Here is a 27,692-nt window from a genome sequence, read left to right on the forward strand (position 1 = left end):
TTTTTTTTTTTTTTTTTTTTTTGCTTTGTAAGGAGGACTCTATGGTTGAACATGACCAAAGTCCCCTGCCTCAGTTTTCTCACCTTCAAGTACACCCATAAGGTGAGAATAGATTCATGAGTCTTCCATTTACATGATACCTCAAGATTCTGTTCATTCAGCCATTCACATTCACATGTGCCCGGTGATGTGGGGCTATGGGAGATCTGGTGGCTTGAGAGGTTTATGCTAAGAAGACAAGGTCAGGAATGAGCCTTCCTATGAAAGAGGGAATCTCAGGGTTAAAAAGATTCTGGCTTCAAATGTGGGGAGCTCCCACAGTCCCCTCAGCCAAGGCCAGAGATGATTTTCTCTTTCTTGGTTATGCCTCTCTGCCAAGACATGGGCACTAGGATACAAGTTGGGAGATCCCAGCCTAGTCCAGGTTGATGATTGGTTTGACAGCCTGCCAGTCAAGATCCATGTGCTGATCCCAGCTTTAGTTACCAAGCTTCTACCTACCATCTGCCTATTTTCATTTCATACCATGGTGTCATTTCTGGGCTCTGCTACCTCTGAGATCTGACTCTTTTTTAAAAAAAGATTTATTTATTTATTTGAAAGTCAGAGTTACACAGAGATAGAAGGAGAGGCAGAGAGAGAAGAGGTCTTCCATACACTGGTTCACTTCACAGTTGGTGGCTGCAATAGCTGGAGCTGCACTGCTCAGAACCCAGGAGCCAGGAGATTCCTCCAGGTCTTCCCATGAGGGTGCAGGGGCCCAAGGGCTTGTGCCATCTGCTTTCCCAGTCCACCGCAGAGTTCTGGATCAGAAGTGGAGCAGCTGGGAATTGAACCAGTGCCCATATGGGATGCTGGCACTGTTGGGGGTAGCTTTACCCTCTACACCACAATGCCAGCCCTGAGATCTGACCTTAACCTGGTGGGTTCCTGCCTGATGGGCATGGCATCCACAAATGATGTAGGTGATTGTATTCTGCACCCACAACTTTTGTCACATTGTTTTTAATTATCTATGTCCTTGTCATTTGTCCACCAGGACTGAAATCACCTTTAGGGTAATCATGATATTCACATTATTCATATTGCATCAATCATACCCAGGAGAGTACCAGGCATAATGCAGACAAGTCACCCCTGTCTCCCTTCCTCCTCTGCTCCTCATTCCCACAGTGCTAGGGGCTCTTGCTCTTCTCCTCCTCCTCCACCCCTCCCTCTGCACAGCTACCACCACCATGAGACCCAAACACCATGCTCCTCTACTCCCTCTGACCCCATACACTCTCCAGTTCCAGTGGATCCTAACAGGATGACATATCAAGTGTGGAGGTTTAGTTGTACTCATGAAGCGAAGCTACAGAGCTCCACTATCACTAAGTGAATTGTGGATGTTGGCCTTGAAAGCTTTGATTCTTGTGCTCAGTTCTATGGTCCTATGACAACTGAGAGCATGGCAGGAATTAAGGAGATGCCTGCCTGCATATCCCATTCAGTTAGGAGCCACAGAGCTCTGCAGCATTGTTGTTGGAGCCCTTTCCATTTATTCACTGCTCAAACCTATTGCTTTCTTTTCTGCTTTGTGTCCATCCACTCATATCAGAGTAGCCAGGACAGTGCGTTTTTATGAATCATGATATGGAGAGCCAGTGGACCCCTTACTTGGACTTTATAATGTGCATTTTGGCTATTCCAGGAAATTGTTTTTTTTTAAAGATTTATTTATTTATTTGAAATAGTTACAGAGAAAGAGAAGGAGAGGAAGAAAGAGAGGGAAAGGTCCTCCATCTGTTGGTTCATTCCCAATTGGCTGCTATGGTCGGAGCTGTGTCAATCTGAAGCCAGGAGCCAGGAGCCTCTTCAGGTCTCCCACATGGGTGCAGGGGCCCAAGGCCTTGGGTCATCTTCTACTGCTTTCCCAGGCCACAGCAGAGAGCTGGATCAGAAGTGGAGCAGCCAGGACTTGAAGCAATGCCCATATGGGATGCCACACTGCAGGTGGCAGCTTTAACCACAATGCCATAGTGCTGGCCCCTTCCCAAGGAATTTTTTTTACTTCTTTCCTGCTTAATTGTGCTTTAGTTACCTAAGGTTGATGAATCTATAAATTGTGAATTAGTGAGGTATTCCAAATTTAGCTTTGAAATATATGATTTTGTGGGTTTTTTAACTTAACTTTTTTTATAAATTTTTTTTTTTTTTGACAGGCAGAGTGAACAGTGAGAGAGAGAGATAGAGAGAAAGGTCTTCCTTTTACCATTGGTTAAACCCTCCCATGGCCGCCGCGGCCAGCATGCTGCGGCCGGCGCACCGCGCTGATCTGATGGCAGGAGCCAGGTGCTGCTCCTGGTCTCCCATGGGGTGCAGGGCCCAAGCACTTGGGCCATCCTCCACTGCCCTCCTGGGCCACAGCAGAGAGCTGGCCTGGAAGAGGGGCAACCGGGACAGAATCTGGCATCCCGACCGGGACTAGAATCCGGTGTGCCGGTGCTGCAAGTTGGAGGATTAGCCTATTGAGCCACGGCGCTGGCCTTTTTATAAATATTGAGCATTACTACTCCTTTTTAAAAATATTTATTTGCTTATTTATTTCAAAATCAGAGTTACACAGAGAGAGGGGAGGCAGAGAGAGAGAGAGAGAGAGAGAGAGAGAGAGAGAGAGGTCTTCTATCTGATGGTTCACTCTCCAATTGGCCACAATGGCCAGAAGTGTGCTGATTCAAAGCCAGCAGCCAGGAGCTTCCTCCAGGTCTCCCATGTGGGTGCAGGGGACCAAGTATCCTCTACTGCTTTCCCAGGCCATAGCAGAGAGCTGGATTGAAAGTGGAGCAGCCAGGTCTTGAACAGGGGCCCATATGGGATGCCGGCACTTCAGGCCTGGGTGTTAACCTGCTGTGCCACAGCGCCAGCCCCTGAATTTTATTTTTTTATTTAGACCTTTCTTATAGAAATGGAGTATGTCTTCTAGTTTCTAAGTAACTGCATCATAATGAGGACCATTGTAGATTGTAGCAGTTAAAAATATTTGGCTTGATGATCAACATAAGGCTTATAGATAGTAGCTACCCATGAGATTGTGTCTTGGATTTAGGGGAAGTTTATGTCAGTTGGAGGTAGCCTTTAATTACTGATGAACATGAATGTACTGAGAACTCCTTGTCCATTAAATAATAAAATCCAAATGAAGATTTACACACGAGTTCCCTCCTGCCTTCATCTACCATTGAAATCCTGTTGTTTCTGCCTTTTGGATCTCCCTGTAATCTGTTGCCTCTTCTTCATTCCCACTACCACCATACCTTGGTTCAGGTCCTACTAAATTACCTTTGATATACTTTTTAATTGACCTCTCTGCTTTTTGTTTTTCTTACCTTTGTGTAAAGCCTCTTAGTTCATCCAAACATTTTTCTGATTGCTCAGGTTCTCTTACTCCAATAACTAGGAAAATCATGTGGCTGGTAGTTCTTTCAACACACCACACAAAAGAATGCTCAGTAAATGCTTACTAAATAGTGAATGGAAAGCCTTACAAAGCTAGGGTGAACATTTAACCTGCTTGGCCCTGGATGGTTTCTGTTTATACATTTCAACCCTGTGTCATTATGAATATGTCTCTTTTATTATCAAAGTTGTCTCTGAGCAACAAATTATACATTCATCTAATTGTGTGTGTTATCAAATAGATATCTATTTCATTGTCTCTTCAACTAGGTAGTTATTGGGGATCAGAAATTGTATTTGTTTAATTTTTATAGCCTCATTTATTCATTCAACTAAAAGAATGACTCTATCAAGATGCTGAGTTTCAATGTCAAAGCAAACATGTTTCTTGCCCTCCTGAATTTTCAATCTGGCAAGAAAAAGCAGTCTACACAAAGAATATCACCTGACATAATAAACATTAGTGTGAAATGAATGGATACATTTAAGCATTCCTAATCCAGCAATTCTAATCCCATGAATTATAATTGACAGAAGTAATCACAAACAGAACTCCATGTCATCCTGCTTCCATTTACATTTCTACTTAAAATCTTAAAATTCAAACACCACAAATATACCTAAGAATGCATAATATTTATATGCTATCTTGATATTAAGCATGAGAAAAATAACCATACAGCAATAGCAATTTTGAACCTCCTTCCTTTTTTAGATAAGTTATAATCCTATGTGTTTCTCTACAGTGAAGATTAGGATTGTAGATACTCTTCCTCTCCCTCACTTTTTATTTTAGAGATGAGAAATCTGGGGTTTTAGAAACTGAGCTCCAAGATAAAAGAAATATTTCTTTTTTTAAAAGAAGATTTTTTTTATTTGAAAGGCAGAGTTACAGAAGGCAGAGGCAGAGAGAGAGAGAGAGAGAGAGAGAGAGAGAAGTCTTCCATGCACTGGTTCACTCCCCAAATGGCTGCAATAGCCATAGTTAAGCTGATCCAAAGCCAGGAGCCAGGAAATTCTGGGTCTCTGATGTGGATGCAGGGTCCCAGGCATTTGGACCATCTTCTGCTGCTTTCCCAGGCTACAGCAGAAAGCTGTATTGGAAGTGGAGCAGCAGGGACTTGACCTAGCCCCCGTATAGAATGTCGGTGCTGAAGGCGGAGGCTTAGCCCACTATGCCACAGTGCTGGTCCCGAAAGACTTCTTAAACCAATATTTCATGTTGGTTGGCCTATAACTGTGGGGAGCAGCCCGGACTGGACTGAGTTACTGGAATTAAGACTTATTCTATGCATCTGCTCTCCCACAATATGGCGCTGGGAGAGAAGTAAACAGCTTCCACACAGCTGCCTCCAGTTCAGCTAATAAACTGTAGGACTTGCTCCTGATTGGAGGAGAGCAGCGTACTCAGCGTGTGGGCAGCCGAGTTAGGATTGGCGGAGGAGGACTATAAAGGAGGAGAGAGACGGCATGCACCAGGAACATCTATGGGGAACATCTGAGCAGCCCCCGAGAAGCCCCCGAGAGAGCCGGCCGGCGGTGTGCCGCTCCCCTGCGGAAGTGGGGAATGTGGCCAGGGGGAACTGCCCTTCCACGGAGGTGGAAGGGATAGTAGCCAACCCGGGAAGAACCAGCAGCAGACCCGGGGAGGGCCGAGCGGACGAAAGAACAGCGCAGGGTCCTGTGTCGTTCCTCCACGAAGAGGGGGAGCGACATATAACCTAGACTTTTTTTTTTTACCATACTTCCATGGGCAAATTCAATTCTAATCTCTTTCCACCTCAGCTTTCTCTTTGTAAATTGAGAATATGGTCTCCAGAATTAACCCAAGGTATAATTGATACAAAGTAAGGCATTTACTCTGTTAATCTGGCCCCTAGAAGATACTTGACAATGTTAGCCCTGTATCCAGTTCTCTTTTTTTCTTTTTTCTTTTCTTTTTTTTTTTTTTTTTGTACTTGGTGAATTAGAGGGTGGTGTAAAATGCTTTGAAAAGAACCACAAATAAAAGACACAAGTAAAAATCGTATTCTCAAATCTAGATGTTAAACTGTGCCATGTACACCTGTGCTGAGAGTTACATTGAAATCCTTGTCATTCGTTACTTGAGAGAAGCTGTCCAGGAATAAAGCAGCAAGGGATTTTCCTGAGGGAAACAGCGTGTGTGAGGGAACCGGGATTTGGGACTCAGCAGCAGTGGCTGTCACTTCTTAAGATTTTATTCAAGAAAGGAAGAACAGCAGCTGACCCTTGAGATCTGGGGTGGGAAGGAAGGGAAGGAGGGCTGTAAACAAAAGCAAACGCTCTCTGGTTCCCAGCCTGTCTCCACCCACCCCGCACTGAAGCCCTAGGAGAGGGCCAGTAAGTCTATCTAGGAATGCCCTGGCCTGGACTACATTTCCCAGAGTCACCCGGTGCTCTAACGTTTCCTGCTCTGAATGCCTGTGTGTGTGCATGTGGGAGAACTTGCGCATGCGTGCCTTTCCCTGTGGCTCGGGGCTGGGAACAGAAGTTCATTTACTGATCAGAGAGGGCCCTGAGAGGCCGCGCTGCTCCTTCTCCCACATTCACTGGGGAGACTTGCTCTGCAAGTGCAATTGCAGGCGGTTCAGGAGCACACACCCCAGACCTGCCGCCCGCTGCTTCTGTGCCTCTGCATCTGCCACCGTGGGCCCCAAGTTCCAGCGACTTCTCCTGTCCCACACTCTCCGCTTTGCTGCCTGTGTGTCCTGAGGGAAGGGGACGTGCTCCTGAGATTCCACAGCAAGTATGGAGAACAGGAGGGGCACAGATGTGTGTGTGGGAGAGGGGAGGGTGCGATGGTGGGTGGCGGCTCCCAGACCTCGATCACTTGCTTCTCAGTGATGCTGGGAGCTTCTCTGGCAGAGTCAAGTCTGGGGCCCAGGTGTTGTGTCTCCCACCGCCGCTTCCCAGTCTCCCGATGCTCGGCCAGTCCCACGGGCTGCCTCGCTCAAATTCTCCTTAAAGTACACTGGATGAGGAACAGCACCAGCAGGGCAGTTGAGAGCACTGTGAAGGAAGGAGTCCCATTCCCTAGATTTAAATAAGCCCAGTTCCCACTTTGGGTGGATCAGAGAATGCCTTGTGGCTGGCTTCCAGCTATATCCCCTGGTAGTTCCAGCTGGGCGGGGCTCGGTGGCCCTCAGCCAGAGCCTGAGGCAGTAGAGAGGTGGAGATGGAAGATCAGAGTAGGCTCTGGCTCCTGGCCCCCATGCTGGACCCCGCGGACACATTTTCAGCTGGGGCGCTGTGTGTTTGGCTGACTTTCCCAGCAGCACGTGAAGCTTGTGCAGTAGCTTTGTGGATTGATCGCTCCTCCGTGTTTAATTAACAGACTCTTTTTCAATCTGGAGCTTGAGGCCATGGAAATGTAGCTGATTTATTTTCCTGCGTTTCGATTTCTGTCTTCAACCCTTCTTTCTTCTCATGTTATTAGGGATGTGAACTTTTATTACCTGCTGCTAATCCCTTTGCAAAGTAAGAAGTGAACTGAAATTAATGCAAGTCTACCATGTGAGTTAATAATGAGCTACTTCAATCTGCATTTTCATAGTGGAGAGCTACGAAAACATAAATACAGAAAAGTATCAATTTTTCTTCTCTAGTTCTTTACAGTCACTCAATGCTCCACCAAGCTGATTATCTTACAGTCCATACAGTTGTAATTAAGGGGGCCAGTTACTTTTTTTTTTTAATTTGACAGGCAGAGTTAGGAAGGTCTTCCTTCCGATAGTCACCCCCCAAATGGCCACTATGGCTGGCGCACTGTGCTGATCTGAAGCCAGGAGCCAGGTGCTTCCTCCTGGTCTCCCATGTAGGTGCAGGGGCCGAAGCACTTGGGCTACAGTAGAGAACTCGACTGGAACAGGAGCAAATGGGACAGAATCCAGTGTGCATATGGGATGCCAGCACTGCAGGCAGAGGATTAACCAAGTGAGCCACGGCGCTGGCCAGTTACTTTAAAAAAAAATTATTTATTTATTTTAAAGGCAGAGTTACAGAGAGGCAAAGACACACACACACACACAGAGAGAGAGAGAGAGAGAGAGAGAGAGAGCTCCCATCTGCTGGTTTACTTCCCAGATGGTCACAATGGCCAGAACTGCATGGATCTGAAGCCAGAAGCCACGAACTTCTTCCAGGTCTCTCACACAGGTATAGGGGACCTAGCACTTGGGCCATCTTCCACTGCTTTCCCAGGCCATAGCAGAGAGCTGGATCAGAAGTGGAGCAGCCAGGTCTTGAACCAGCACCCATATGGTTTTACCCGCTCAGCCACAATACCAGCTTCAAGTTACTTTTCTTATTCTGGGTTCTGTGTTTAACCCCAGGACATTTTCAACACGGGAGGATATTAGTGATAGATTTTCAAAATGACTGGTCTGTGGATGCCTTTGTACAAGGTGTTAATGTGAAGATGGGTGAGGAAGAAAAGAGAAAATGTGCCCCTCTCCCCCACAGAGATGCCCACACAGTACAGTAAAAGATGTGGCTTTGGGCTGGCACTGTGGCTCAGTAGGTTAATCCTCTGCCTGTGGTGCCAGCATCCCACATGGGAACCAGTTCGAGTCCCAGCTGCTCCTCTGATCCAGCTCTCTGCTATGGCCTGGGAAGGCAGTAGGAGATGGCCCAAGTGCTTGGGCCTCTGCACCCATGTGGGAGACCCAGAAGAAGCTCCTGGCTCCTGGCTTTAGATCAGTGCAGCTCTTCTGGCCATTTTGACCAACTGGGGAGTGAACCAGCAGAAGGAAGACCTTTCTGTCTGTCTATCCATCTCACTATCTGTAATTCTACCTCTCAAATAAATAAATAAAACATCTTTTAAAAAAAGAGAGATGTGGCCCTGAAAACTATTGCTATAGACTAACTTTCAGTGTAATGAAGTTTTCACTTGATTAACTGAGTGATTCATAGATTCTGTTAGAGTCCTGTTGTCACCAGATTACTAATCTGTGAAATTCATGTAGCATAGTAAGGTTACCTAGGAAGTAAGAATAGAAAGGGACTCCTGGATAGAGGTTGCTAGGGTGACAGCATTCTTCCTCTCAAACCCAGTGTGTTTTGACCTTTTCTTGCATGTACTCCCTATCACAGTGCTTGCGAGTGGACAAGCAGTGATGTGTTTCTGCTGAGAAGAGCTGCTTCACACCCAGGAAACAACTGTAAGACACTTTCTCAGCAACTATGTTGTGTGTACGTTAATACGAACTTGAAAACAGCCAAGAACAGGATTGCTGGACTACTCAGGCTAACTCACTGTCCTTGGCACATCATTCCCTGCTCTGCAATAAGTTTCTGGCAAGTTCTTTAAAATTTTTAGGAGAGACATATTTCACATGAGAGACATAATCTGGTAATGCAGCAGTGATGTCTTTAAGAAAAGGTGCCATGTGAGGAAGCAGTCTGATGTGTCCATTCATCTTCCCATTAATAACTCATTGATGTCTAGCACAGGGTGACAGAAGCAATCCTCCTTCTGAATTGCATCAAGCCAGGAGGATTCCTCTACAGTTTATCTGAGCTTTCCTTGTATGAGGGAATCACCAAAATACTACATTGTATAGGGTTTTTTTAATGCATTTTATTTACTTGAAAGGCAGATTTACAGAGAGACACAGAGAGGTCTTCCATCCATTGGTTCACTCCTCAAATGGCCACAATGACTTGGGCTGGGCCAGGCTAAAACCAGAAGCTAGGAGCTTCTTCTGGTTCTCACACTTGATTTCAGGGGCCCAAACACTTGGGCCATTATCCTCTGCTTTCCCAGGTGAATTAGTAGGGAGCTATATTGGAAATGAAGCAGCCAGGTTTTGAACCAGTGCCCATGTGGGGTACTGGCACTGCCAGGGTCTGCTTAACCTACTACACCAGTCCCATGTGCATGTTTCAAAGAGGGGGAGGGGTTAAATTTTTTCTAATATGACTCTCAAAATAAAGATTATAATGTGTAGTAGATGATGATTCTGGTTATATTTTGAATTTCATTAAATTTCAATATTTTTTAAGTTAATGAGTACTAGTAGTTATCTTTTTTTTAAAGATTTATTTATTTTACTTTAAAGTCAGAGTTACAGAGAGGAGAGGCAGAGAGAGATAAGTCTTCATATGCTGGTTCACTCCCCAATTGGCTACAGTGGTCGGAGCTGTGCCGATCCAAAGCCAGGAGCCAGGAGCTTCTTCTGTGTAGTAGTTATCTTATGCTATCCTTGCTTTGGATAAACAAACTCTCCCATCCCTCATTTAAAATGCTTTTTAAAATAGGATTATTTGGAGGACTGGCACTGTGGCATGGCAGGTGAGGCTGCCACCTACAGTGCTGGCATCCCGTATGGGTGCTTGTTTGAGATCCAGCTTCCTGGCATGGCCTGGGAAAGCAGTGGAAGATGGCCCAAGTTCTTGGGTTCTGCACCGCATGGGAGATCTGACAGAAGCTTCTGGCTCCTGGCTTCAGACAGATCCAGCTCTGGCCATTGCAGCCATTTGGGGAGTGAATCAGTGCATGAAAGACCTCTCTCTTTGCCTCTGCCTCTCTGTAACTCTGCCTTTTAAATAAATAAATAAATATTTACATGCTACACCACTGTGCTGGCCCCAAGACTTAACAGGTTTTCTGGTGCTTATCTTGGGGTTCACTTTGAGCACTAAGCACAGTTATTCTGTGTGACTGAATATTTCATGTTCCTTCTTATGGAAAAGTTTTTCTCATGATCTGAGTGATTGGCTATATCTGCCCATAGTGGAAACTAAAACTTAATTTGGCATTTGAACACCCAGAGTGCTGAGTCCTGTAATCTTCTGAATTTAATCAAAAAATGTGTTTTGAAACATTTGGTCTGTGGGTAGGCAGGGCAGTTTTCCTGGATCCCTTGAGAATTGATGAGCTGATGGTGTGTTTCTACCCCACATTATATTCTGAAATTTACTTCCTTTTATTTTCCTAAAATTACTATATTTGTAATTTGCTCCCCCTTTCTGAAATGTTTGTGCTTCTGTCCTCCTTATAACCATGGACATAAGTAGCCCTTTTCCTTCTCTCTCTCTCTCTTTTTTTTTTAAACAGGCAGAGTGGACAGTGAGAAAGAGACAGAGAGAAAGGTCTTCCTTTGCTGTTGCTTCACCCTCCAGTGGCCACCGTGGCTGGCACACCACGCTGATTCAAAGGCAGGAGGCAGGTGCTTCTCCTGGTCTCCCATGGGGTGCAGGGCCCAAGCACCTGGGCCATCCTTCACTGCACTCTTGGGCCATAGCAGAGGGCTGGCCTGGAAGAGGGGCAACTGGGATAGAATCCAGCACCCCGACCAGGACTAGAACCCAGTGTGCCGGTGCCGCAAGGAGGAGGATTAGCCTATTGAGCCGTGGTGCTGTTTCTTTTCCTTCTCTTTATGATGTTACAAGAGCAGTGGGATATTGCAGCTCTCTCCCCTGGCAGCACATCTTCCTCATTACGTCTCTTTGAATTAGACCCTGGGTTAACTTGGCTGCACAAAAGGCATATATCTAAACCCAGTGTACCTAATGAATGAAAGTCATCATAAAGTCAATATGCCTTGTAAACCTCTCATCTCTTGTTTTGGAATGTGTTGTGAATGTGTCTTTTATGTCAGTGTCTGTAAGCTGGAGACTTCCCACTTAAGGCAGAAGGCTGCTGAGGGACAGCACAACTGTAGCTTTGCTCTGTTACTTTACTGTGGCTACTCTCTCACCCTCTCTCTTTATTTTATTATGATTTAAAAATTTTATTTTAAAGGCAGAGTTACAGAGAAAGAGGCAGAGACAGAAGGATGGGGATCTTGCATCAGCTGGTTCACTCAAGAGACTGCAATGAATAATGCTGGCCCAGCCTGGAAGTCCAACCCAGTGTCCCACATTGGTGCAAGGACCCAAGTACTTGTGCCATCTGTTTCTGCTTCCCTAGTTGCATTACAGGGAGCTGGATCAGAAGTGGAACAGCTGTGACTCGGGCTGGCATTGTGGCACAATGGGGAAAGCCACCATCTGTAATGCCAGCTTCCCAGATGAACAGCCGTTCATGTCCCAGTTGCTCCACTTCTAACCTAGCTCCCTGCTGATGGTCTGAGAAAAGCAGCAGCAGATGACTCAAGTGTTGGGGCCATTGTAACCCATGTGGGAGACCCAGATGAAGTGCCTGGCTCCTGGTTTCTGTGTGCTTCAGCCCTGGCCATGGCAGCCATCTCAGATGGAAGATCTCTCTCTTTTTTAGCATTTATTTATTTATTTACAAGGCAGAGATAGAGAAAGGGAGAGAATGAGAAAGAGATTTTCATCTGCTGGTCTACTTCCTAGATGGCTGCAATGGCCAAGACTGGGCCAGGCCCAAGCCAGGCACCAAGAGCTTCATCCAGGTCTCCCACTTGGGTGTCAAGGACCCAGGTATTGGGCCATCTTCTACTTTTCCAGGGCCATTAGAAGAGAACTGGATCAGAAGTGGAGCAGCCAGGACATGAACTGGTGCCAATACCAGATGCCAGCACTGCAGGCAGCAGCTTTACCTGCTAGTCCACAATGCCATCCCATCTGACTCTCCCTCCTCTCCATAACTCTGACATTTTTTTAAGATGTATTTTATTTATTGGACAGAGTTACTGATAGAGATAGAGACAGATAGAGAGGTCTTCAGTCTGCTGGTTCACTCCCCAAATGGCCACAGTGGCCAGATCTGAGCTGATCTGAAACCAGGAGCCAGTAGCTTCTTCGGATTTCCCATGTGGATATAGGGGACCAAGGACTTGGGCCATACTGTGCCACTTTCCCAAGCACATTAGCAGGCAGCTGGATTGGAAGTGGAGCAGCCAAGACCTGAACCAGGGACCATATGGGATGCAGGCCAGTGTCTCAACCAGCTGTGCCACAGCACTGGCCCCCAAAACTCTGACTTTCAAATAAATAAATCTTTTTTAAAGGATGGACACACATATTGGATCCCAGCATTTTATTTGGTGGTGGTTTAATCCACTGTGCCACAAAGCCAGCCCTACCCTTTATCCTGGTGACTTGTGTGTCAAGATCTGGGTAATATCTGCTGAACAACTGTTGGTATTATGTTAGACTCTTCTGTTTTATTTTGGTTCTCATTTGTTGAGTTTATTTTGGCTGCCACTTTTGGGTAGCAAGCTGTGATGTCATCAGTGGCTAAAGCTGCTGTGTGTTAGGCTGGCACTGATTCTACCTTTCCATTTCTTCAAGCAGAAGTGGAACATGAAATCCTCTCAAAACTAACATGCTACAAAGTAACAACTGGAAATCAAGCTTCCTTTCTTCTCACCTAACAGACCCAGCTGGTCTCTGTGTTTCTCATTTTAGCCCAAACCTACATCAGATTCCTAGAGCAGAAGGAAGCTTATTTTTTAATGCAGAATTCATAGATGTGGTTGTCCATTCACCTCTGAGAATTAAAGCCATCACTCTGCTTTTTGACTGGTTTTCAGTCTGTGGTGGTGCCCTCTCTCACAGGAGGACAGATTCCTCACAGAATACACCTAGGAGGAGAAAACTTTATGGAGTGGGTTTTGCAAAGTGAAATGGAACTCTGGCCTGGACATCCTTGAGATCATGATCAGCAGAGTGAGGAAATTCTTTGCTATGTCCATTCACATCCTTTCCTTTTTGTTCATTGTATTCCTCCCTTACATAGTGCTCTGTGCTCTCCTTCTGTTGCACACACACAAGGCATGTCTGTGATTGAGGCTGTTTGTGGACCACTGCAGCATCTGGAGTTGCCTTTGTCTCCATCTCTAACCAGAAACTCAGATGCAGAGTGAGGAGGGGACTGCCAGCCTGCCACACAGGGTTTGGGTCCCTTGCTGCTTTACTTTTCTTCAGTGCAAGAGCAGCCTTAAAGAGAGCCGTACTGGGTAGTATTATTTCTTTTGGATTTGAGTGCTTGGATAGCAAAAGAAATACATAATTTTTTTCTTATAGAATGGATTGAGGAGGCACTACATAAAGTCAGCAACAACTTTCTTGGCTCTTGTTACATGTCAAGATGAGTCAGAATATTTAGGGCCATTTGTTAAATTTTTTAAAAAATTAAAAATATTCATTTATTTGAAAGGCAGAGTTACAAAGAGAGAAAGAGAGATGTAAATCATTTATCCACTGTTTCACACCCCTAATGGCCACAGCACCTGGGGTTGAAACTGGATTAAAGTCAGGAGCCAGTATCTTCTTCCACATTTCCCATGTGGGAGTAGGAGCATAGGCACCAAACTTTGTAGCTTTCCTAGGCACATGAGAGAGCTGGATCAGAAGTAGAGCAGCTGGGACATGAACTCGTGCACAACATGGAATACCAGCATCACAGGCAACAGCTTTCCCACTATGCTCTACTGTCTGTTTATTATTATTATTATTATTATTATTATTATAATTTTTATTTGGAAGAGAGTTAGAGAGAAGCAGAGGCAGAGAGAGAGAGAGAGAGAGGAGAAAGGCCTTCCATCTTCTTGTTTACTCCCAGATGGCTGCAATGGCTGGAGCTACCCTGAACTGAAGCCAAGAGCTGGGAGCCTCTTCCAGTTATCCCACATGGGTGCAGGGGCCCAAGGTCTTGGGTCATCTTCTACTGCTTCCCCAGACCTTAGAAGAGAGCTAGATCAGAAATGGAGCAGCCGAGACTCAAAACAGCAGCCACATGGGATGCCAGCAGTGCAGGCAGCAGCTTTCCCTGCTGGGACACAGTACCAGCCCCTCTATCATCTGTTTTATGGAAATATTTAAGGGACATTAGAAGGCCATTCAAGCCCTTCCTACAATACATTTTTGTGGGGAGCAACTCGGACTAGACTAAGTTACTGGAATTAAGACTTATTCTATGCATCTGCTTTCCCACAATATGGCGCTGAGAAGGGAAACAGCTTCTACACAGCTGCCTCCAGTTCAACCAATAAACTGTGGGACCTGCTCCTGATTGGAGGAGAGCAGCGTACTCAGCGTGTGGGTAGCAGAGTTGGGATTGGTGGAGGAGGACTATAAAGGAGGAGAGAGACAACATGCACCAGGAACATCTAACAGGAACATCTAAGGGGAACATCTGAGGGAACACCTGTGCAGCCCCCAAGAGAGCTGGCCGGCGGTGTGCTGCTCCCCCACGGAAGTGGGGAATGTGGCAGGGGGAACCGCTCTTCCACGGAGGTGGAAGGGTCGGTAGCCAACCCGGGAAGGACCAGCAGCCAACCCGGGAAGGACCAGCAGCAAACCCGGGAAGGGCCGAGCAGACGAAAGAACAGCGCAGGGTCCTGTGTCGTTCCTCCACGAAGACGGGGAGACATAATGGTGCCGTGACTCAGATATGAAGCCTAGGCAGGGTTTGGTGTCGTTCCTCCACGAAGAGGGGGAGCGACACATTTTGAAATAATGATTGACAGTCCACAAGACTGCTTCCAAAGGGAGAGAGCTGCAGGGTCAGAGAGGCAGTGATATTGAAAGGGTATGAGGAACAAGGGAAGATGGGAAGGCCAGAAGAAATCTTGAAAAGTATTCCAAAGGATAAAGTAATAGGACACAGGTCATTTGTGCAGGTTTCTATTATAGGGTTTTCCTTTTTTTTTTTTTTAAATTAGAGATAATTTCTAACATAATTTGTGATATTCTGGACTCACTTCTCAGTTTTCTTCTTACAGATAAGATGTCCTTATAAGATGTAGAGGGGCTGGTACTGTGGCTTTGTAGTTTAATCCTCTGCCTGTGGCACTGGCATCCTATATGGGCACCATTCTAGTCCCAGATTCTCCTCTTCTGATCCAGCTCTCTGCTATGACATGGGAAAGTAGTAGAAGATGGCTCAAGTGCTTAGGCCCCTGTACCCAAGGACGAACAGAGAAGAAGCTCCTGGCTCCTGGTTTCAGATCAGTGCAGCTCCATCTGTTATAGTCATTTGGGGAATGAACCAGCAGATGGAAGACTTTTATCTCTGTCTCTTCCTCTCACTGTCTATAATTCGACCTCTCAAATAAAGAAAATCTTAAAAAATAAGATGTAGAGAAGTACTGGAATTAAATGCAATAGTACACTCCTAAATATGCAGTTAGCATTAAATTTTTGTTGAGAAAGGGATGAGCTTGGCTTTATGTGTGTCTTGCTTAGAGCAGAATTTTTATGACTGAATTTGAGATAATTAAAAATCAGTTTCATAATTGACACATTGACCATTTTTACTGCTGCAGCCTCCCCCTCACTCTGTATCCCTATGCAGATAGTCCACATGAAGGTACAGCAGAAAGAGAGGCCTGCATATCTTGGAGTAATGCAGATATGCCCTTTGCTTAAACCAGGGGATTGATCGACTGGAGTTCTTTGTGATTCAGTTTGCATTTTTCTGTAGAGTAAAATATAGTGATTTGGGTAAAGTATCTTCTCTTCTAGTAGATGATTCCAATTGGCTTTTTTATCCATCTACCTGGCATCACAGGTGATTCCTGAGACAGGTGTTGGGCTCTATGGAAAAAAAAAAAAAAAGTAGCCTTTTCAGAGTTGATGTATTTCTCCTGGAAAATTGGAGAAATATTTTGTAAGAAGCAGTTCATGGAGGAAGTGTACTTCCCTAGAAACAAGACAGAAGTGATTCCCTTTCCTTGCCCCTCCCTGAGCTAGTTCCTGAGGCTTATTGATCAGGCCAAGAATGCTAATATTTATAGGCCAATTATGAATGATGCATGTTTGTCTTACACATGAGATGTCTACAGATCTGTTTCTCAAGGCCTTTAGGATAAAATAAGAAAACTTTGCAACAAAAGAGAAGGTTGGCATTGCCTGTTGCCTTGGTCTAGGATCTGTGCATTTATTACCCACTTAGTACTCTGACTCCTATTGTGCGCATCTCCTGATGGTTCTTTTTTGGCCATTCCTGTGTCCAGATTCCTTAATGGGTGACAATCTTTGGCCAGACTGCCAGTCTGATAACTCAGCCCAAATTGGAGTTGACTAGTTTGTGTAGCCACTTCAGGATTAAGGTGGTCCAAAACTGCCAGTGCCCAATGACTGGGCTGCCTTTATGCTCACTCAAGAGATAAGACTCTGGGCACAGAGTCCTCTTCCCTTGATCTCCCTGGTGAGCAGGCTGATTCTCAGGTAGGCAGGGAACTTGTTGGCTCCAGATTTCTGTTTTGCACTCATCTGGAAAATATTTGAGTTTTCTCTTGGATCTCAAGAGTCCTGAGTAGGGAGTTTTATTTTGTATTGAGATGTGTCTTTATAAAGACAGGGGTCACTGAAGACTGTGTGTCCTCAGAATCAACTGAACTCACCCAGGCCTGCATGGAGTTCTGGGATCCTGGCTTCAGGCTAAACATTGCCTGCTGTTGTGAGCATTTGGGTGTGTACCAGAAAATGGAAGAAATCTCTCTCCCTCTCCATCTTCCCCTGCCTTTCAAATAAATGAAAAACAGATAAAAATTGGAAAAAGTGTGTTTTGCCTTGTGTCCTAAGGCAAAAGTAATTACTGTTGTTATAGGTAGAACTCATTTGTACACTTCACAAATACAAATCTCAGGTTAAAGGCTTGGTGGTCACTACTGGCTGGGCTGCCTACTCAGCTCCCATTCTGTAATGCATCCCCTTCCATCATCTGCAGTTCACTTTGGGTGCTCATAAAACACCAAACTGCCTCCTGACTTTACATCCCTACATTCTTTATACATAGCTGGGCCACAATCTCATTTTCTTTAGCAGCATGCTAATTTTTATGAGTGCTTCATAGGCAAAGAATAATGGGGACATTGATTTTTTCTGAGCTTTTGCCCTAAGTGGTTTATTTTATGAAGCTGATTCTGGGTACTGTATAGAACTTTGCTGGATCAGAAGTTGGGGTGCAGAGGTTGACATTAGAGAAATAGAGCTAGCACTGTCACTTCCACCCTGCAACCCATGCCTGCCTTTGGATTCTGCTTTTATAGAGTGTTGGAATGAGACAGTAGTGATGCAATAAAGGAATGAACTTTCAGTTGTTAAACATTTTTATTTTTATTAATACAAAGAGAACAGATTGCATAAGATGGTAATTCCAGAAGAACATAACCATACTTCTCTATTGCCCCCTCCTTTCTTCCTTTCTCTTTTTAAGGATTTAATAAGCTGGCTTTTTTTCCCTAACCTAGTCTTTACCCCTTCACCTCCAGCCTTCCTGTCCATTTGTTCCTACTTTACAATCTAGTACTTTAAGCTTTTTTCCCCCTTCTTTCATGCATGTTTTTGCCTACTCCTACTCCAATTCCAAAGAAGGAAAAATGAATAAAAATCATGAGATATTGATTCAAAGACAGGAATCCTATCCAGAAATACAGAAAAAAGTTACTTCCTTTTTCTTTTTATTAACAATTTATTTATTGATTTACCTTTCTGGAAGAGGCAGCTGGAAGTTCTCCGAGGTCTGTCCTTAGAATGTGAGGAGAGCCAGAGATATTGGATAAACTCTTTACAGTCTGTTTTACTGTGAGAGATGTTGTTCCACTTGCCTGTGGCAGAAAAAAATGAGATTTCAATGATTTTTTTTTCTGTAATACTAATTTTTATGATGAGTCTCTTCTTTATCAATGGATAGAGACCTGTCAAATTTACTATGAGCAAAAAATTTCACAGACACAACTGCTTCCAGAGGAGATGAATGACTCTCCATTCCCATGTGGCCTTCCCCTGAGATCTCCAGGTGGCTTCTCTTGGTCTCCTGGAAGCAAAGAGAAGATTCCAACCATAGAAGAAGTTCACTATGACTGTGGTGTTGTTCCTTGGAAGTTCCTGCCAAAAAGTAATCATTTAAGAACACCAGGGGCATTTCATTAGTTTCACAGGACTCTCTTCTTCCTGGCTTCAGTGGAGAGGAAAAATAACCACAGTTGAAGCATGATTCTAGGCAAAGCACAGTTATTTATCTGCATAACAAAAATCCTCATGTTTTTCTGCACATTGTTAGTCTTACATGGGTTAGAAAAAAATGCCATTTAATGTCTTAGAACTCTCTAATGTTAAAAAGTGCAAGAATTAAAAATTGCTATTATTTTATACTCTTATAATGCTGCAAAAGCATTAACGTTGTGCATTTCTGGGTGATTTGGAAACTCTAAATTTGAAATCAATTACGTTGACTGGCTTTGCAGAGTAGGAAGAAAATTGGTTTATTAATTATTTATAAAGAGAGACTATGAAAGAAGCTATTCATTGGTACCAATTGTCTAAGCTTTAGTGTTTATGAAACAATGATTTATTTATTTATTTGTTTGTTTATTTATTTATATTTGACAGAGTTATAGACAGTGAGAGAGAGAGAGAGAGAAAGGTCTTCCTTCCGTTGGTTCACTCCCCTAATGGCCACTATGGCCAGTGCTCTGCCGATCCAAAGCCCAGAGTCAAGTACTTCCTCCAGTTATCCTGTGCAGGTGCAGAGAACCAAGCACTTGGGCCACCCTCCACTGCCCTCCTGGGCCCAGGAAGAGGAGCAAATGGGACTAGTACCCAGCACCCCAACTGGGACTAGAACCTGGGGTGCTGGTGCCACAAGTGAAGGATTAGCCAAGTGAGCCATGGCATCAGCCTATGATTTATTTTATTTTATGAGCTATGTCCACTTGAAGTTGTGAAAGAAAACATACAATGGTGGTTGTAATTCACTTTAACAGACTTTTTGAAGGATTTTGTTTATTTCTTTGAGAGGCAGAGTTACAGACAGTGAGAGGTAGAGACAGAGAGAAAGGTCTTCCATCCATTGGTTCATTCCCCAAATGGCCACAACAGCCAGAGCTCCTTGATCCAATGCCAGGAGCCAGTGCCTCTTCCTAGTTGCCCATGGGTGCAGGGGCCCAAGCACTTGGGCCACATTTTACTGCTTTCCCAGGCCATAGCAGAGAGCTGTAGTGAAAGAGGAGTAGCTGGGACTAGAACCAGTGCCTATATGGGATGCCAGTGCCACAGGTGGAAGATTAACCTACTGTGCCATGGCACCGGCCCCACAATTCTCTTGAAAACAGAAACATTTATTCCTGAGTCTTTTGATGAGTTAGGCCAATGAAGTCCTGACAGGGCACATATGTCTCTAGAATTAGAGGAGCGCTCATCATTCTCATGCTGTGTTCTGTTGCTGTTCAGCCTGTGACAGTGACATGTAAATAAAAAAACCAGATATTCAGCATGTGGTTACCCCACAAGGAGTCTTATCTTGTCTGCATCTGAATAATTTTGATAGCCAGGTGTGTTTTTTTTTTTTTTTTTTTTTTTTTGGACAGGCAGAGTGGGCAGTGAGTGAGAGACAGAGACAGAGAGAAAGGTCTTCCTTTTGCCATTAGTTCACCATCCAATGGCCACCGCAGCTGGCACGCAGTGGCCAGCACACGGTGGTGATCCGAAGCCAGGAGCCAGGTGCTTCTCCTGGTCTCCCATGGGGTGCAGGGCCCAAGCACTTGGGCCATCCTCCACTGCACTCCCTGGCCACAGCAGAGAGCTGGCCTGGAAGAGGGGCAACTGGGACAGAATCTGATGCCCCAACCGGGACTAGAACCCAGTGTGCCAGTGCCGCAAGGTGGAGGATTATCCTAGTGAGCCGTGGCGCCAGCCGCCAGGTGTTTTTAAGTTGCTGAATATTCTCCTAATTTGTATTTATTTAAAGACTATTAACTCAGTATGACAATTTTTGTTATAATAATTTGATTGCCAATAAGGAATTTACAAATTCATACCTTGACTAGAGTTTTACTTTGTAGTAATCACAGACTAGCAGAAGTCATAAACAATTAACCTTCATTTTTCTAAAATAAGAGGTTGTAATTAATATGAATATTTAAAGAATATATTTTTTAAGATTTTATTTATTAATTTGAGGGGTAGAATTACAGACAGAGGGAGAATGAGAGACAGAGAGAAAGGTCTTTCTTCCATTGGTTCACTCCCCAGATGGCTGCAATGGCCAGAGCTACATGGATCTAAAGCCAGGAGCCAGCTGCTTCTTCCTGGTCTCCCATGCAGGTGCAGGGACCCAAGCACTTGGGCCATCTTCCACTGCTTTCCCAGGCCATAGCAGAGAACTGGACTGGAAGAGCGGCAGCTGGGACTAGAACTGGTACTCATACTGGATGCTGGCACCACAGGCAGAGGATTAACCTCTGCATCGCATCACCAGCCCCAAGTACATGAAGAACTTAGAACAGAAAATCTATCAACTTCATGGAGTTTATCTCCCTTTCAAAACTTTTAATAACCTTTGGGATGGAGAATGCTAATTTAAGGTACTGTAATTAAGTTCACACAAAGAAAAGATGTTTTAGGATGTTTTACTTCATTATTTAAGTTAGATACTGTTAGGAAATTCTAGATTATTTTGGGGATAAATTGTCATTTCTTTTCACAAGTGTATTTGAGTAGAAACACAAGCTTTTATAATCAATTATTTATGTTTAAAACATATGCTTATGTATGTTTTGTATTAAAATAACAGCATTTTATGAAGTTTAGATACACCTTGTTCAATACAAGCCTATGCTTTTTTTAAGTTTTCTTTAAAAAGAATCTTTGTATTTATTTTTTAACACAGCAAACTCAGGTGACACAGTAAGTCCATAATTTCCCACAGAATTCATAAAGTTAACAACTGAGTATCTTAAGTCTTATAAATCTTCTGAATCATTCATAGTTATGCACTCAATGGAACGTACTCCTCAGCAGCTGAGAAGAATCTTAACTTAAAAGCACCAACTCTTCAGGCATCTCTACAGACCTCTATTTTTCATTCTCTAAGACATGCAGTCAGACTGCTGATGCAGCAAATACCAATTCACCTTAAGCTGAATGGATAAGAAAAAGCATTTGGGAAACCAACATTCTTAATATTAAGTCTGAAAGCATTTCTACCTCTTTACTGAATGACTTTCCCTTCTGTCAATGTTAAACTCTAATGAATAAAAATTGTGTTTTGAACATAATTTTTTCAGGTTAATCTAGCACTTTAGGACATTTGTATTTGTTTTATAAGCCTTAAGGAAAACAAAAAGATAATCTCTAATCTAGACAATTCTGGACTCTTTCATTAGATTTAGAGTTTTACAGCAAAGTAATATGATCTGTCCAAATAGTATGCCTTTTAAAAACTTCTCTTCATGTATGTAAATTAATAAAGCTTATTTCCAATATATATTTTCTGTATTTTCATTTGCTGAAGCAGGGTTCAAAGGGTGTTTTTAGGATCTTGCCAACATCAGCCCTATGTACCCATAAATTATTGGAGCCATTAAATGGACAATAAAAACTGGTTGAGGCTACTGATGAATGCTTCAAAAGGAATCTGAATCTTTTCCAGGTGTCTTTTTAGGCCATTACAGCGATTGATAACATCCCAAAACTCTGTAGTTTGGAACATACACCCTAGCGGTTTGGACCCTACACTTTAGCCAATCATTTTAAAAAGCATCACCCCCAAAGCCATCTAACCACCTTTACTAGGTCTATTCCCACCACTGGATTTACTAATCAATTTTAAGAGATGTTCTTTAAATTCCCGCAGAATGAGATGATTTGCTGAATGGTGCTATAATATGTAGAATGTCTCTGAAAACTCTATATAAACCCCACAAAGTATATGGGATGGGTCCTCATCAGATGACCACTGTGATGATTGGAGTGGACCCTAGATCAAGCTAGAACAATAAACCTCTTTGCTTTTGCATCATTGAAGTCTCTCATTGGGATAATTGAGTCCCATCCAAGTTCAGTCTAACAGAGAGTCGGCCTCTGCCATTCGCTAGTTCACTCCCCAAATGGCCACAGTGGCCAGAGCTGTGCTGATCTGAAGCCAGGAGCCAGGACATTCTTCCAGGTCTCCCACATGTGTGCAGGGGCCTAAGGACTTGGGCCATCTTTCTACTTCTTTCCCAGGCCAGAGCAGAGAGCTGAGTCAGAAGTGAGCAGCTGGGACTTGAACTGGAGCACATATGGTGTGTCAGCACTGTAGGCCAGGGCTTTAACCTGCTGCACCACAGTGCCAGCCCCCCAACTATTTATTAGGAGCTCCTAACTGACCTGTTAATTTTGATAAAAAATTTATGACACTCATGAGTTTTATTTTGAATCTTCATTCTAGTTTGCATGGCATATAAATGACCCCCTTGGTGAAATACATAATGATCAAACAATGGCTGACAAGAAACACCCCTCAGATCAATTCTTGAGCAACTGTTCAGTAATAGGCCACCACAGGGCCCTACTTGTCATGCTCCTGAACCATCAAGTGATGCTGTATGTTCTTTTATTTTTTAAATTTTTTTAGTTTATTTTTTTATTTTGACAGGTAGAGTTATAGACAGAGAGAGAGAGAGAAAGGTCTTCCTTCTGAATGTTGTTGGTATTTTGATTGAGATCATGTTGAATCTGTAGATTGCTTTTGAGGGGCTGGCACTGTGGAATAGTAGTTTGAGCCTCTGTCTGTGGCATTGGCATCTCATAGGGATGCCAGTTTGGGTCCCAGCTGGTCCTCTGATCCAGCTCTCTGCTCATGGCCTAGGAAGGCAGTGGAAGATGGTGCAAGTGCTTGGGCTCCTGTATCCACATAGGAGATGAGGAGGAAGCTCCTAGCTCCTGGGTTCAGATCAGCCCAGCACCAGCCATTACAGCTATTTGGAGAATTAACCAACAGTTAGAAGGCATCGCTTTTTGTCTCTCCGTCTCTCTGTCTATAACTTCTTCTCAAATAAATAAATGATTGTAAAAGTAAAATTAAAACTAATTTCTATTGGTAGAATGGGAATTTTGATGATATTTGTTCTTCCAATTTATGAACATCAAAGATTTTTCCTTTTTTTGTGTTTTCTTTTTTTTCTTTAATGTTTTGTAATTTTTTCTTATAGAGATCTTTCACACCCTTGACTAAATTTATTCCAAGGTAATAAAAAATTTTATGGTTATCGAGAATGGCACTGATCTGATAAGTTATTTTTCAGCCATGGCATTTTTGTGTATATAAAGGTTATTGATTTTTGTGTGTTGATTTCATATTTTACAACTTTGCCAAACTTTCTTGTGAGTTTCAATAATCTCTTGGTGGAGTCTTTTGGTTTACCAATATTTAGGATCATGTCATCTGCAAACAAATTATTGGACTTTCTCCTTTCTAATTTGTTTTCCTTTGATTTCTTTTTCTTGCATTATTGCCATGGCTAAAACTGTCAGTAGTGTATTGAACAGCAGTAGTGAGGGAGAGCAACTTTTGTTTCAGATCTTAGTGGAAATGCTTCCACGATTTCCCATTCAATATGATGTTGGTTGAAGATTTGTCATATATTGCCTTGATTGTGATAAGGAATGTTCCTTCTATTGTCAACTTGCTCAAGGTTTTTATAAGGAAAGGCTGTTTTTTATCAAATACTTTCTCTTCATCTATTGATCATCATGTGGTTTTTATTCTTTAGTTTGCTAGTGTCACATATCACATTTATTGATTTGCATATGTTGAACTATCCCTGCATACCATAGGTACATTCCACTTGGTCCAGGTAAATTATCTTTATGATCTGTTGTTGGATTTTATTAGCTAGTATTTTGTTGAGAATTTTGGGATCTGTGGGTATCAGAGATATTGTTCTTTAATTCTCTTTCTCTATTGTATCATTTTCTGGTTTAGAAAATAAGGTGACACTGGCCAAACAGAAGGAGTTTGGGAATACTCTTCTCTTTCAATTGCTTTGAATAGCTTAAGGAGAATTGGAATTAGTTCTTTTTCTTGGACAGGTAGAGTGGACAGTGAGAGAGAGACAGAGAGAAAGGTCTTCCTTTGCCATTGGTTCACCCTCCAATGGCTGCCGCGGCTGGCACGCTGAAGCCGGTGCATCGTGCTGATCCAAAGCCAGGAGCCAGGTGCCTCTTCTGGTTTCCCATGGGTGCAGGGCCCAAGCACATGGGCCATCCTCCACTACACTCCTGGGCCATAGAAGAGAGCTGGCCTGGAAGAGGGGCAACTGGGACAGAATCCGGTGCCCCAACTGGGACTAGAACCTGGTATGCCAGTGCCACAAGCTGGAGGATTAGCCTATTGAGCCACGGCACTGGCCAATTAGTTCTATTTTTAAAAGTCTGGTAGAATTTAGCAGTGAAGCTTTCTGGTCTTGGGCTTTTCTTTGGAGGGTTTTTGTTACTGATTCAATATCTGTTTTGGTTTTTGGTTTGTTTAGGTTTTCTATATGTCTTCATGGCTCAATTTTTTTACCTAGCATGTGTCTTGATTTCTTCCAGGTTTTCTAATTTGTTGGTCATTGCATGTGATGCCCACATTCTATATTGCAGTGCTAATCTGTTTTCAGTGTTTCACTTCCAAACTAGTTTCCTGCTTAATATCTCTGAGAAGCATGGGGTAGTGGCTCAAATTCTTCAGTTCCTTTCACCTAAGTGAAAGATCTACTACTTATTAGGGGACCTGAGAGCCTGGTCCAGCCATAGCTGTTGCAGACATTTAGAGAGTGAACCAACATATGCAAGACCTCTCTTCCTCTCTCTCTTCACCCACTTTCTGTGTGTTTCTCTGCCCTTTCTAAAATCATTTTAAAAGTTATTTACTTCTTTATTTGAAAGTCACAGTTACAGAGAGAGAGAGAGAGACATAGAGAGATCTTCCATCATCTGTTTCACACCCCTGGTTTCTCCAATGGCCGGTAAAGGGCCAGGTTGAAACCAGGAGCGTCTTTTGAGTCACCCATGGGGGTGGCAGGAGCCCAAGTACTTGGGCCATCTTCCACTCTATCAGGCCATTAGCATGAAGCTAAATCAGAAGTGGAACAAGTGTGACTTGAACTGGTGCCTATATAGGATGCCAGTATAACAGATGGCAGCTTTGCATACTGCAGCACACCGTCCTCCTCTCTGCCTTTCAAATAAACAAATCTTTAAAAAAGAAATGAAAATGTCCTTAAGATAGTAAAAGTCATCATGATTGAGCACTGAGGAATCTATTGAAATGATTACATTTTAAAAGATTTATTTATATATTTGAAAGGCAGTGTTAGAGTGAGAAAGGGAGAGACTGATCTTCCTTCTGGTTTGTTCTCCTCCAAAATGGCTGCAATGACTGGGGCTAGACCAGGCTGATCTCATGAGATAGGAGCTTCTTCCAGATATCACATGGGTTCAGGGGCCCAAGCATTTGGGCAAGCCTGTGCTGCTTTCCCAGACACATTAGCAGGGAACTGGGTAAGTTTGGAGCATCAATATCTATGACGTCTTCCTTGCAGTACAAGGATATAGAGCCCATCTGGCACAATTAACATCCTATATATGGGTGGGCCAAGTATAACAGCTTGCAACTCTCAAGGTTTGGACTAGATGGGTTCTGAGGAATCGTGTTATAACAGATATTAATCCATAACTCTTGGTTTAAGCTTTTGTTAGCAGATAATGCTGTGACTACTTTGGGTCTCTGGATTGTCACCAGTGAGGCATCCAGATTAATAGTAATGAAATCAACAGTCAGCAGAATGGTGTCCAGCTGAACTTAAATGGTTTTTCTTTATTATTGTTAGAATAGTGACCTCCTGCTGTACCCTGGCATCTGGACATAGACAGCAGACATTGGAAGCCATCCCCTTTGCCAAATGGAGTATGCCAAGTTTGGGTCCATCATCTATTAAGGAGGCCTTAGTAGCCATTCTCATGTTTTACTGTTCTATATCCATGGCCAAAGTCCTACTAGATTACAAGGTTTGGAGAATCACAGGCTCAAGGTGTGTAGGTCACTGTTTTTCCAGTATAGCACAATTAATAGAAATCTAATTTAATTTTACTGGCACATAGCAAGTTTCCAAGAGAGGTTATTCCTTGCATCACAGCCCTTGAGAAGTAGTGGATATCACAAATGATCCAGAGAATTTAGAAGGCATATGATCTCCTCGAATGAAGAAGTCACTGAGAACACTAAGGATAGTGCCTACAGTATTCAATTTGACTTTTCATTGGAAGGGGGGCCATATAAGCTGGACTAATTTGTAGCATCCATGACAATTAATTTTTTAAATGAGGCATGCATTGCACCAAAACCCAGGAAGGACTAAAAGGTATTAGCATTGTATGTTCTTCACAAGTGTGTCAAATAGTCTCATGAAGGGAGGAAGTCATCAATGTGATATATTCTTGTGCTCCTGATAAAAGCTGGGTACAGTTAAATTCTTTGCAAAAATTATGTTTGACGGCCAAGTCAATGAGATGCTCATGTATACCCTAGAAAAAGTGTCTTTTCAAAGTGAAGGCAAGGCCGGCGCCGCGGCTCACTAGGCTAATCCTCTGCCTAGCGGCGCCAGCACACCGGGTTCTAGTCCCGGTCGGGGCGCCGGATTCTGTCCCGGTTGCCCCTCTTCCAGGCCAGCCCTCTGCTGTGGCCAGGGAGTGCAGTGGAGGATGGCCCAGATGCTTGGGCCCTGCACCCCATGGGAGACCAGGAAAAGCACCTGGCTCCTGGCTCCTGCCATCGGATCAGCACGGTGCGCCGGCTGCAGCGCGCTGGCCGCGGTGGCCATTGGAGGGTGAACCAACGGCAAAGGAAGACCTTTCTCTCTGTCTCTCTCTCTCACTGTCCACTCTGCCTGTCAAAAATAATTAAATAAATTAAAAAAAAAATCAAAGTGAAGGCAAACTAGACTGAGCAGCTGTTGGAAAAGCTTTGAGCAAAAACACATTTGCCACTTTTGTAATAGTTAAGACAGGTCATTTATCTACTAAGAAGCATCAGATATGTTAATATTAGATATAAAGTATGGTGGACATAATCGATGGCCTATAGCATTAAGATTTTAGTAATCTACCATGAGATGCCATTTACTTTTTTCCAGATTCAACAGGTAAAATTGGGCTGCCAAGTGGGAAACAGCTGGAATAATCACCTTTTTGTTTATTAAGTTTAATGTAATACATTTTAATGCATGAAGACATTGAGTTTCCTTTTATTATGTCATCTTAATTATTTTAGTTTGGGACCTGTGGAGTGTTATTTACCTAGTTAAGTTGTAGTTTAACATTTTTATTTTAATAATTACTTGCTGTGTTAGGCCATCTCTCCCACCTGTGGGATTTTTTGAGTACATCTGACTATTGGAAATTTAGGTAATACTATAGTTAAAATGAGATGTACCAAATAAATAATTTTTTTCTTCTGATACATATTTTGGAACTTTTCTAAAATGGTATTGAGCACCCTGTTTAAATTTAGGGGGATTCCCTGGGTAAGCCTGTTATTTGAGCCACATTACTGATTACTTCTATGAAAC

The 27,692-nt window shown here is 43.4% G+C and overlaps 1 protein-coding gene across 6 annotated transcripts in view; it reads left to right on the top strand.

The window, feature by feature from the left end:
* Positions 1 to 27,692, top strand: part of LOC100344289 (uncharacterized) — a 97,797-nt gene that overhangs the window by 52,820 nt on the left and 17,285 nt on the right. Inside the window, exons 1-2 of one of the 6 annotated variants that reach the window (XM_089320883.1) lie at positions 5,917 to 6,205; positions 6,896 to 6,972. The exons of 2 other annotated variants lie outside the window; for them this stretch is intronic. In XM_089320883.1, the coding sequence (XP_089177009.1) occupies positions 6,958 to 6,972 (15 nt within the window). In that variant the 5' untranslated portion in view covers positions 5,917 to 6,205; positions 6,896 to 6,957. Of the gene's footprint in view, positions 1 to 5,874; positions 6,206 to 6,895; positions 6,973 to 8,553; positions 8,622 to 27,692 lie in introns of those variants that run through there. 3 more of the 6 variants (XM_051841555.3, XM_089320884.1, XM_051841553.3) reach the window with 3 other exon arrangements.

The sequence above is a fragment of the Oryctolagus cuniculus genome, chromosome 19, assembly GCF_051225735.1.
Source record: "Oryctolagus cuniculus isolate XC-2025 breed Fujian yellow rabbit chromosome 19, ASM5122573v1, whole genome shotgun sequence".
NCBI lineage: Eukaryota > Metazoa > Chordata > Mammalia > Lagomorpha > Leporidae > Oryctolagus > Oryctolagus cuniculus.